Here is a 13167-nt window from a genome sequence, read left to right as displayed (position 1 = left end):
TTCTGCAAGTATAATTAATACGTATTTCTACTATCCAATTTCTAAAAAATCGTACGAGAAATTCTTTAGCTTTCTTTTTACAAATGAAGTAGTGTTCAGTTTTTTTTTCGGATACATGGTTGTTTTGTTTGATTTACTATATTTCACACTATGCGGAGCAACAGCCATTCAATATGAAACTATTACATCAGCATTAGAGACGTTCGAGCACGGCAGAGTCATAAAAAGTAATTAAATGGATTTGTATTGTAATTAATATATTTTATTTCTATTGCTGTCCATAATAAACTCATGGTATATTTTATTTTTTAATCCCTATTTCTTTAATAATTTGATTGATAAACTAGACAACAAAATTGATTAAGACAAGCACATAAAAAAATGATTCTTAACGTTAAAGAATTGTATACATTAATAATGTTTTGATTATAAGTAATTAATATTTCTTACGTAAGATTTTAAATTATTACCTTTTCTAAATTATTTTAAAGCATTTTTATCTCCTAAAAGTTTAATACAAATTAGTTGACATCTATAATGGACAACCTAATAAATTGTTACGCGATGTTAAATTATTGTTAATAGAGTTTGGAACAGTTTATTCAAATGACTAGTATTGAGATTGTTTTTACAATTCCATTTGCCTTAAATTGTTTGTAAGTCAATGTATTCAGAGATATAATTATTGAGATTTATAAATAATACAAAACCAATGTCCAATAAAATATCTAATTTATTTCTTTGTTAGTATCTTTGGATTACTTTTAATTTTACTTATTAACTGTAATAATAACGATAATGATCAAATTAATTAGATCATCATATCCAAATGTATGAAGAGTTGAAAACTATAATTCGGGATTGTCAAAACGTTCATTTGTAAGTATAACTTGTTTATTATTACTTTTTACTATTTTATTTTTTTTTAAGAGAAACCAAACGATTTAGTTTTTGACATATCAAACATAATATTATGTTTAGCTGTATGAAAGAATTGTATTCTATAGTCGGACCTGTCGTATTACTTCAAGTAGCTGTTTGTTCCTGCAATCTCATAACGACTGCTTACTTTATATCATTGGTATTTTACCATTACCTATAGTTATTTATATGGATAAGACTATAATTTTTATATCTATTTTAAAAAACATGTACATTTCTTATGTTTTTTAGCAATGTTTGACTCATTCAATCAATTATGCCTAATTATTACAATTCATTATAAGTTTTATCTTTTACGGTGTACAATTGTTCATGTATACTTATACTTTGGATCTTATAAACGAAAAAGTAATATAGAAAAATTCCAAAAGTGTCGAATAAAAAAACTATTTATAAGGTTATATTGGTTTAGAGAGACGGTATCAACTTTGGATTGTACAGTTGTGATTGGACGTCAATGGATATTAGTTTTAAAAAAATGTTGCTTTTAGCAATGCGAATGAACGGTGCAACTCCACTTGAAATTAAAGCAACGCCGAACAAACCTATCAATTCGGAGTTATTTTTAAGTGTAAGTTTGTACGAGATGGTGCCAATTTCGATTTTATAATGATAAAACGCCACTTCGTGCACAGAAAATATTGTGTCTGTATACACTTTAACTATTTTAATTTTTAGTACTGGACTAGTCCCTTCGAGTAGCAGCTCTATAAATCACAAATTTCATCGAGTTGGTACTTTGAGGGGGGAGGAAGGGTAAAAGTTGAAGAAATTCACTTCATCACCCTTGAAATTTGAAAAAAAACAATAAAAACCATACGAGTTTTAAAGCTTCAACTTTTACTGGTTATAATTTTTAGGAAATGGGTGGGATTTAGTTGAAATTTATAAGAAATATTTCTTTGGTATGCCCCTACACGTATATAGTCTTAAATTTAAATTATACCCTCTCCCCACGGGAAGTGAAAGTTTTTTTGGGTTTTTATCCGTAATTTTAGGTCTTCTTAGTTGAAAATTTGTCTTGAGTTACACTTACGCATCTATAACATATTGAACGTACAAACAAATTGAGACAATAGTTCTTTTTTACTGCCAGAAATTCGTGTTTTTTGCACACTTTGTATATTTTAACATAAACACGTTAAATCTTAAAAAAAAATTATGATAATATTTTTATAAACTATTCTTTAGAGTAATTCTAGTAAGTTTTAAATACTAAAGTACAATTTTTAGGTTTTAATTTTTTTTTAACTTCATTCACACTGAACCAACTGCGAGAAACGAAAAATTATAAATAAAAGTTATTACAACTGAAAGAGATAAAATCACTTTCAAATAAACGCTTCGATGCTAATCATTAGTTTGCAATTTCAATTTAGTGAAGTCCAAACCAAGCACAGTATAAACCATCACAGTAAGAAAGTATTAAAATGAGGTGCAGTTTTTACAAATTAGCATCAAAGCGTTTATTTGAAAGTTATTATATCACTTTTATATTAATAATGGTTCCTGTAGTCATGTGACTTATGCGTCCTACTATGCTTTGATCCAATTTTGCCACTGTACTTGCTCGTATTATTTTTCGTTTTAAACAGCCTTTTTAGTAACAATATAATAATTCTAATAACAAAATGATTTGATTTGAAAATTATTAAAATATATATTTGCCTTTATTGATTAATATTTCTATTTCATCACTTCTGGTTATAATAATTTGTAAAAATAACAATTCATGAGACCTCTGACCTCTCCAATCTCAATAAGATTCGTACGCTGATTTCTTTTTTTTTTATATTTTATATTCCTCATTTTATTGATGTAAAAGTCAAACTTAACAATAACCATATTATTATAATATATTTGTAATTAGTATGTAGTAAAAATTAATCAATTTTATAAATTTTGTTTAGGTATTACATACGTCGTATACTATAGTATCATGTTTGCTGAACGTCAAGTTGGAAAGTTTAGCCGATAGATAATGTGTAAAAGCCAAGCTATAAAATTGTTGACAACAGCTAGTATTTCATCACACAGAATTTGTGATAGATTAGATATAGAATTAAAGTATATCTGATTATTAATCAATCACTTATTTTTAACTATACATTATTTTTAAAAGCACATAAATGGGTTTTTTGTATCACACTCTAATGTAAATGTGAACTAAACTAATAAATATAATATTAACACAACGTTTACTTCTCTACTAAGAATATATTTTTTTTATTTTATACTTAAATACTAAAATGATTTTAACAAAATTTCCAATGTATAGTTTATGTTATTTTGTTAAACCATTTTAGCTTTTGGAAAAGTCAACAGTGATACCTTTTTTTTCGTGTGTTGGAGACAATTTATTTTTTATTTCAACTTGATTGATTTTTGATGAATAAAATATATACATTGCGTTTTCTCAGATAATAAAGAAAATCCACATAAAATAATTTTGATTTTTAAATCTTATTAGCATTTAATAAAATTGTAATAAACATTTAACATTTAATAGGAATCTTTCAATCAGACAAAAAAATAAATAATAACAAATTTCTTCAAAAATAAACAATGGTTTACAGATTAGTCAATATTCCTATGTAAAAATATAATTTATAAAGAACTTCATGTACGTTAGTTTACAAATTAGTGAGAGGAGGGGTATACAAATTTTATTTTTTTTTTTAATTAGAGTATACCACTAGTTTTATTAAAAAGTACTAATGTAAAATCTTTTCGATCTATAAAATAAATTGTGAAGAATGTGATAAATGTAGGTCAGGCAAAGAGAAATAATTGGGTTAGGTTCAAAAAACATAAAAGTAACATTGTATCGAATTTTCTGTTGCGCAACATTTGTATTGGATACTGAATAAATTTAAAATTTGAACAAATCGAACGGTTTCTGCCAACAGCCACATAACAATCGTGGTAGCACTGAACTATAGTAATTATTATGGAAATGGCGGCCGGTGGTAGCTGATCGTAACACCGTTCTAATTAATGTACGTCCGCCTTGACTGACAAGCGCGATGATGTGTGGCCACCGTTGTTGTTAATGACCCATAAGGTGATGGCAACGGTAAGTAATTAACGTTTGGACCCTCCGCATCGTCGTCGAGTCATCATTTATATTATTATCGTTATTGTTATTGTGCGTGTTTCTTACCTGTCTTTTCTTTCACCGCGTCCGTTGACGAGACCCGTCATCATTAAACCGTCAAATAATAATAATAAAATAATGGAAATTTTATAATATACACGTATAAAGCGCCAAACGAGATGCGCGCGTACCTACCCGCATTGCTGCTTCCGGTCGTACAGTTCCAAAATGTATTTTCCCCTACACAAAATGACTCTGTACGGTTAAAGATAAAAAAAAAAATAATAAAAACATCTCAATCGTTATTATCTCCACTGCCGTATGGGGTCGCCTTTCGAGTGTTCGCTGCTGTTGCACCGAGAACAGACCACTTGAACCGAACAACAACCGCGAATTACGAATTCCGTGCACTCTTCGCGACGGCCTCGGTTAGTGTTATCCTATCCTTCACCCTTGCATGCCTTTTCCCACTTTAAATCTATAATAACTGATGTTCGTTTTGAAAAACACTACGTCGACGGTGTTGTAGGTGTTGCAACAGACAATATGACGATCATATACACTCGGAATTTTTTATATTTCACACCAAAAAGACTGACAAAATGTCGACTACTTAGGTTGGCCCGATTTCAATTCTGTAAAGGCTGCACAGTCTACACGGGCTACGGGTTTAAAGTCTACAGTAAAAATGTCTACTTTATATTTTTTTTGCCGTCAAATGGTTTTCTATTTATTTTGGTCTACGGTATATAGGTCTACTACGTTAAATAGTTTACTAGTAAAAGTGTCTATATAATAAAATATGCCCACGCAAAAAATCTCGACTAATAAAGTAAATACAATTTTAATGATACACGTCATTTTTAAAAAAAAAATACATTATTCTTATTGGTCCTTCTCTTTGACAGTCCTGGGTGGTTAATTTTGAGGTGATAACTTATACCTCTCAAATATGTATCAATTTAAATTTTAACCTGAGCCCCACGAGGGTTGAAGTTTAAATGGGACTTAACATAGGATATCGACACTTGTGTACAAATCTACGCATAACTTTTTTTCTACTTCTTAGTTTGAGCTAAAGTTTTATAGCTTGAAGTCCACTGAACACGAACACTATAGGTACCCAAAAGTTCCTATCTGTCAAAATTAATGCCAGAAAATGAAAATTCAACAAAATAATAGGCGGTTGTTTGGTACTATTTTAGCTTATTTTTAAATAAAAAAGAACACAAAGAGATGCGATTGTCTTAGGTTTTATGTTAAATACTATAATTTTAACTTAAAAATCTAAAGGACAGCCCGATTGCCGGGTGATGCCCGATGCCTAGAGAATATAATAGGGATGGCAGATGACGTCATGTGATGATAACAGTACTGCAAAACATTTTAGTTCTCCTAGGATTTTGATTTAAGCTTATTACATCACAGCTAAGTCTATTAATTTTTGTACTATGTCGCCAATAATTATGATACACTGAACTCAAATATTAGGTTTCTGACCCAAGTGACATCCCCCAGATACATTAAATACAATGCTATTGGAAAAAAAAAACGCCTCTTATTTTGTTGAATTTTCATTTTCTGGCATCAATTTTGACAGATAGGAACTTTTGGGTATAGTGTACGTGTTCAGCAGACTCCAAGCTACAAAACCATCAAAATTTCAGCTCAAACTAAGGAGTAGGAAAAAAATCATATCTTGATTTGTGTACAAGTTTCGAAATCCTATGTTCAATCCCATTTAAACTTCAACCCTTGTGGGGCACGGGTTAAAATTAATATTTTTTAATTTATTTATTTTTTTGATCTTATTTTTATTATATGTAGAAACTTTTTAGGGGGCAACGAGGTTAAAATTCGAAAATAGACTTTTTAAGGACCACTCTAATATTTGAACTACTGGTGACTTTTTTCGACATCATGTAAAAAAACATAAACACCGTCATTAACTATGTAGAACTTTGTTAAATATTTTCAATTAACCTGTTCATTTTGTTAATAATTGGGTATTTACTTTTTAGAAATAAATATTAGAGTAAACGTTTGGCTACATAATTAGTATATAAACTATTTGAACTTCAAATGTTAAATATTATGTTAGTATAAAACATATTCTATTATTATTGTTAATTAATAGACAAATCTGCTAACAGTTTTGTTCTGTTTCTATCTAACTATTTTGTTCGATAATTCAAACATTTTATTAATACCACTATTAAAGCTATACATTTAGTTACTGCCACTAAGTGTTCGTATTTGGTATTTTCTAGGTGTAATCACTACGTAATTGACCGGTATTTGATTCGGCTTAATGAAAATCCCGGTTTTAACATGTAACGAGGTCAATACACTTAATATTTGTTGAGATTTTGTGGTTACCAAAAACGTGATTTACGGCCCAGCATACTTTTCTCGGACGCCGAACATTTGTATTTTATATATGTAAAGAAGTCGTTTTGTTGACAAAATTCCCTAGATGGTCAACACACGAATAGGTATTTTGTAATTCATTCGGGTTGTAATCGTAAATATATGATTTTTTTTAAATATATATATATATATATTTAAGATAAAAAAAAAAAATCAAACAAACTGACGAAAATTATATAAATCGATTTAAGCGATGAGGATATTGTTTGTATCGTTCAATAACTATTATCAGTGTAATTTGAAATATGTTAATACCGTCAAACGGTAATAATAATAGTATATTATCTAAAAGCGTCCGTGTTTAGTGTTATGAGGAAAAAAAAATACCAATATCGACTAAACTGCTGGTGCTGCAACTATATGTTGTCGATGCGGAGGATAATGCACCGTGTATATTATGTGTGCGTGTGTCCTTCTAAACCCATTAGTAGAACCTTTATTTACAGACATTGTACCTAACCGAAGAACAACCACGGACTTCGGGATGATATCGAAAACGCCATTGGAATTATAATAATAATAATAATAGGCGCAAGTATTGGACAGTGAGCGGTGTGTCTTAAGATAATTTATATTCCTTAATATGTTATCGTGATTGCTTTTGATCATTCAGGTAGGTCGATTCGAATTTTTCTTTTAACCCGTAGCACGCTAATAGACTTGCAACTGAATGTGTAATTATTAATGTTGTGTTGGTCATTTGAAAACTAATGAAAGTTGCGCAATATCCAAACGGACCGGACGCACGCTTTACCGGTAATTGACACGGTCCAGTGTAGTAAAATATTGCCGAAATAAATTAAGACAATTATGTATTTTTTTTTTTTTTTATACAATGTCTTGATTTCATATAGCCGCTTACCACCCGCAGTTGATGCAATAGAAAAATAATAAACGAATGTCCGCGATCAACTAAATGATAAAACTACACTAGATTTCGTTTACCACTCTTCCTCGCGACCTATAATGTACAAGGCACGTGTATAAAACAATTATAAAGTTTTGAAAATCCACTTAACCGCTAAATTCTTTAGTTTATCGATTAACCGTCAGTTAAAGCTGTTAATCATCCGCCGGAGTAACGCCTATATTATGAGTTTTATTCGACTTTATCTTCGCCCAGTAAAAATTATTATTCTACACATTAACATAGCGAATTTATCCGATTTCCTAACACATTGAGCAGTGAAACCAGCTAGATACTAAAATGTTGTACATTCGCTTTTTAAACGATGTACTATGAAAATAGCATTGAACTTTTGAGTGTCTATAATATTACAACTGATCAATTTCTATAATAATAGTTGCAGACTAATAATTTTTCGTGAAAAATTGTTCAGGTCAAGACATACCATATTAGAACCATTAATCTCGATAAAAATTTAAAATTTGACTGATTTCCCTGTTTTTGTTTTGAAAAAAAACACCACAATTATTTATCCTAACACAAATGGAGCAATTTAAAAGTAAAAAATAAGATAGGGCTTTGAGACATTACTTGAATCAAAACGTGTAAATTATCGTATTACAGCTGAATCAAGTTAGTCAAATATTTAACACGAAATTCAATTATTAAACTAAACATAATAAATCATAAACTCGCCAAGCATATAATCATAGTGCGCTGCTCCCAACTATATTCCAACTGTCGGTGTAGCGCTTAAGATTTCCAAAATGTCAACTAAGTTTCCCATTATTTACGGCCGGTAAACACACCTTCCGAAATGGAATGCTGTGCCACGGTAAGTATTGGAAATGAACGAGACCCGGCGTACCGTTGTACATAGGTACTAATACGCCTTGTCATTATGTCACACGGCTCATGTTTTAAACTATTTAACGAGCCAAAGAGAATTAAATAATTCCAAAACGTGAAGTATCAAAATCTGAAAAGCTCGAGACGTCGTACCTGGAACTATTTGCGTTGCACTAATATAGCCATAGCATAAGCTACCGGTGCGCGGTGTAGTGTAGAGGTTTGTCGCGTACGCCACCCTCGCCCACGTGAAAACATAAAAAAAATCCATTGGTTACACCGCATGACCTGTAGTTGTAATAGTGATGATAATAACGTTATGTAAAACTATTTCAAATGACTTCGCATTCCAAGCGCCTTCCTCCCCGCTTGAGGTGGTACATTATATTTTAACTATTTGCCCACGTTCGTCCAGGCTGTATGCGGTAATCCACTCGGGTCTCAGTCGATTATTATTATAACAACGAAGATTGCCTGTTTGGAACACGCACATGCATCCGGACATCAGAATAAATACTCTGGAAAAATGCAAGCCGGTGGTGAATAATTGCAGTGTGTTTGCGCGACCAAAGAACAAACCGAGCACTGTTGTCGCGCTATATTCACACTATAATATTACACAGAAATATAAGTTATACTGATTGTGTGTGTGTGTGTACAATATTATGTGAATCCGGTATGGTCGCCGGTGGTTTTGGGCTGTCTCCCGGATAATGTTTATTGCCGATTTGATTTAAAAGAGAAAAAAAACGGCGGGTTGGCGGCCGAGCATCATTCGACACGGATTGGCTTTCACCGTTGCCAAATGTAACCCGATGCCCGGCGTTGGCATTTCCGAGGACGCCGTAAAATACAAAAAAAAAAAACGAAAAACATCTCCGTTTATTATTTAATAACCGAAAATATTGTATATAATATAATATTTCGCGTCGGACACTTTATGGAAGTCTCGGATCTCATTGGGTATTATCCGCCGGTCATACGTTTTATTGCGGCTGACTATAATAATTTTAACTTGTTAATGATCGGACACCTCAGAGGAGTCCCCCGCCCACTGTGTGTGAGGGAGAGACCACCGGGTGTTGAATATTTTTTTTCCCATTTCAAACGCGTGATAATAATACATTAGCATATAAAAACGCCGCCATTGTACATTATGCAAAGCCACATTATTATGTACAGGATGATTCGCCAAGTAAAACCCGGTGTAATCAGTTGCCTACATTTTTTAATTTTTGTCAACTTTTTCACACTCAGTAGGTTCAAACCAGTATAAATGTAAGGAAGTATTAAACGTAGGTGAGTAGTAGTAGTAAGTGACAAAGTAAGGGAGGTCCAGTGTTCACAGATAAAAATACAAATATCGATAAAAGCATTGTACCTAATGACGATTATGTGCTTAAAAATATTTTTTTTTTATTAATGTTGATCGTCTGTCTATAAAAATGTATTGCCGTAGTTAACCGTATATCGTAATTAACAATATAATGAAAACATTTTCATTACCTGTTGACTGTTGATTCACTCACGCATAGCAACTTGGAATTTGACTACGGTCAAAAATTGTATATGTTATAGTTCCGTTCTACCTTCGGTCTAATTTTCAGACCTAAATCCTTAAAACTTTGCTTGAAAAAGTGAAATAAAGAAAAAATATCCGTTTCTTATAGGGAAAAGTGTTTATATTTTTTAGATGGTCCATGTTTATTAATAATACTATATTTAAAGAGTATCCTATACAGATCTGGATCTAATTCGACTATTTTTTTTTAAATTTATAGAGCAACGTAATTTTAATACTATATACGGTAATTACTAATAAGCAATATATTAACAACAGTAGCATTACCAGTTGATTCACTTACACAAAGCAACCCGAGAATTGACTACAGTCAAAGTGTAGTATTCTCCTTTTTTTGGGGGGATTTTCCTTAATAACAAAAGTTTGACTACAGATTTTTGAGAAAACGTCTTATTGCTTTTATTAACATAGTTGATTTATAAATTAATATACCACACAGTTTTTTATTTAAATTAATTTAATTTTATATAAAAATAATAATTATTTCGTCTTGATTAGTGTTTCGATATTATTATTTCAAAAAATAACAGCGAGTAGTAAATGATGGCAGTGATGGCAGAGAATGTTTGTATTCGGTAGGTCGCTTAATAAGATACTGTAGTGAATCCTAGGGGTTACGAGGTACGAGCTATGAAACCGAGGTCGTTGAAGTAATATTTTATGTTTTCCTGGATCGAAGAGTCGAGTACAGTGAGTCAGGAAGTCGCACAGACCCATTTTTCGTGGTAATAGGGGTTGCAACTGTCTGTGATAATGCTCGAAGTTTTCTCTGTTTGGCACGAACTGAACGTAGCAAAATCCGCTTACGAATTCGATCACTGTCAGTGAATACGTCTGGAACGCGCTATCAAACGATTCGTTCAGTTTGCTCAACAAATCGAAAAACCTCGTCAGGGTTTGCGGTAACGGCTCCACAACGAACTCGCGGTTTTCATAGAAAGCGTCCATGTGCGTTATCAACAGCCAAAGATCATGCTCGAACTTGGACACGGTCACCGTCACGTCCGTGTAGTTGACGAACGTCAAGGCGCTCATCATGCGCATCAGCGGGGGCCGAATTTTTTTGATTTTCTGCAGGGTCGTCCGCAAGTACACGAGTGTCGTTGCCTGGCGGCCCTCCCCCAAAATCAGACGTATCGCTTCCACGTACCACCAAACTATTTCGGCGTACTTGCAGCTCAACATGACCGACATGAGCCAGAGTTTCACGTCCACGTTGTCCGGGGTCACGGGTCCTTCGAAAAGTACTTTACTGGGCACCGCAGTGTGTGTGGCCGGGTCCTTGATGGAAATGTCCATAGTTATCCAGCCGTCATTGAAGAGCAACGCGTTCATGGTGCGGATGACTCCTTGTCAATCCATACAGTAAACGGCCGGTGACACGATGAAACAGCACGCCAGGCCTGGCCGGCTTGGCTTGGCTTGGCTTGGCCGCAAAGGCTTTAAAAAACGGTACATGTTTTTTTTTTTTTAATCCGATTACCACACAATCACCTTGTACTTGACTTGACACACTTGTTTGTGTCTCGCGCGTAAAACGCAAATTCAACAGTGACTGAAAAATAAAAAAATACGTTTGTTTTTTCAGCTGTTGACCGGAAACGTCTACTCCAATACGGTCGTGTGTGTTTTGGCTTTGACGTTGAACTTGTTGATTTTATAACTGTGTTATCTATGTCTTCTCCTCGTGTAAGCTTTATATTCAGCTAAAACCTATAGCAGTTTGAACGTAGAGCAATAAACACTAGTTATAACACCGCGAATCGAGTGGAGGGAATTTGGATGGTTCATTTGTTAGGCATGCCACTATCCAATAGTAAGCTTTTACAGCTTTTAAAATATGTACACTTTTTGGAGGTATTTTTGGAAGGGGAGTGGGTGATTTTTTAAAAATTTTTGCCTAAGAAAGAACCTTTTAGGTACAATTTCTGATCTATAGAGTTGCTACACGAAGAAATCGGTTCGGCGGTTTAAAAGATATCCTGGGTTCAGACACAAAAATAAAGTGACTTCTATTTGGTTACCAATGTCCAATGATTTGAACTTTTCCAGCTTCAGACGTTAAGGAGTTTAGGCTAAAAATATAGAACGCAGAGTTCAGTTTTCATCTTCTACTACCTTCAAAAATTGGAAAAGTACTTAAAATTGATTTTAGTCACATCATCCTTTTCAGAAAAACGTGGTATAAAATTGTAATTGAGCGATTAGTATGTTATTCAAAGTTTATAATAACACTACTTTGGAATGCCAAGTATTCAAAAATCAAATATTATTTAAAACATCTATTAGTTTTTACCGTGCTTGATAGATGACAAAAACAATTTATTCTTCAAAGTAAACATAATCAAAGATCTGTAAAAAAAATAATAAATTAGAATTTGTTAGTAAATACTTGGTAATTATCTATTTAAAATTCTGATTTAGAGCACCCTCAGTTTGTTATGAACTTAAAAATAATCAATATCTCCTAAAATATCTTAAACAAGAATTTTGTTTTGATTGTATTTGTAAATAAACAACTTGAACTATTAAAATATAATTTTTTTTAATACATTTTTTATACATTTATATGTTGGAAAACTTTTAAATTCGTGTTTCAAGTTTTGTGCTGTAAAGTGGTTTTTAGCCTCTTCGTATATTGTATTATTATCAGTTCGTTTGAAAACACACTAGTACAGGCTACAGACTTAGCCTTGAAAGTAGTATGAAAACAGATTTGGATTTAATTTTTTTTTCGCTTTTCCAAAAACCACTTATAAAAAAATCTTACATATGTATATTATAGGCAAGTATACCTATCGTCTCGTCCCCGAAACCCGAATGTACATATTATTATAGCGTGCTGCGCAGTAAATTATCATAGTATGTTCTCGGTAGTTATGTCTAGCCAACAAAATTAATGTTTTCAAGTGTGTTTGCTGCGCGTGGGTATTTAAGACGCCGGCGACAAATCGTATAGAGAATTAATAACGTTATTGCATACTTGGAATAGCTTAAACGCTAATAAGGTGTAGCCGTCTTACGATCGGGATGGTTGTACGACTCCGTTGTTGACTTGGCCCCACCGAGGCTGTCACGCCGTCTACAAGAAAAAAAACCCATTTCGGACAACTATTACAACATACTACTGATATCCGCATTCTTCATTTACCCTTGACGGACTCGGTGTTTGTGTTTTTTTAAAAATTGTACACCCTGAAACGAAACGAGGTTCCGATTATTTGTCACACACACACACACACTTAAGACTCGACTACTGCAGTACATGTTTTACAGAACCCCATCCGGAATATTCAATGAGAAGCTACCCTCTATTTATTTATCTGATATGAAAAAGTTTTAAAAAAAACGCAGACTGCT

At 32.6% G+C, this 13167-nt stretch overlaps 1 protein-coding gene across 2 annotated transcripts; it reads right to left on the bottom strand.

Moving 5' to 3' along the window:
- Positions 1-10244: 10244 nt before the first annotated feature.
- LOC126844644 (uncharacterized) lies at positions 10245-12494 on the bottom strand. 2 transcript variants are annotated; one of them, XM_050582977.1, is made up of 3 exons: positions 12371-12494; positions 12104-12159; positions 10245-11882 (listed from the first exon to the last, which is right to left on the bottom strand). In XM_050582977.1, exon 3 carries the CDS (start codon positions 11140-11142, stop codon positions 10324-10326), a length of 819 nt encoding a protein of 272 aa, XP_050438934.1. In that variant the 5' UTR covers positions 11143-11882; positions 12104-12159; positions 12371-12494; the 3' UTR covers positions 10245-10323. The 2 variants fall into 2 exon arrangements, with proteins under 2 accessions (XP_050438934.1, XP_050438933.1); XM_050582976.1 differs by having other exon boundaries at positions 10245-11520.
- Between the last annotated feature and the right edge of the window lie 673 nt (positions 12495-13167).

The sequence above is a fragment of the Adelges cooleyi genome, unplaced genomic scaffold (assembly GCF_023614345.1).
Source record: "Adelges cooleyi isolate 19-005CV unplaced genomic scaffold, UGA_ACOO_1.1 ACOO_flye_CR_arks_rails_tigmint_CR_PRNA_651, whole genome shotgun sequence".
Classification (NCBI taxonomy): domain Eukaryota; kingdom Metazoa; phylum Arthropoda; class Insecta; order Hemiptera; family Adelgidae; genus Adelges; species Adelges cooleyi.
This window is presented reverse-complemented; position numbering and strand designations above follow the sequence as displayed.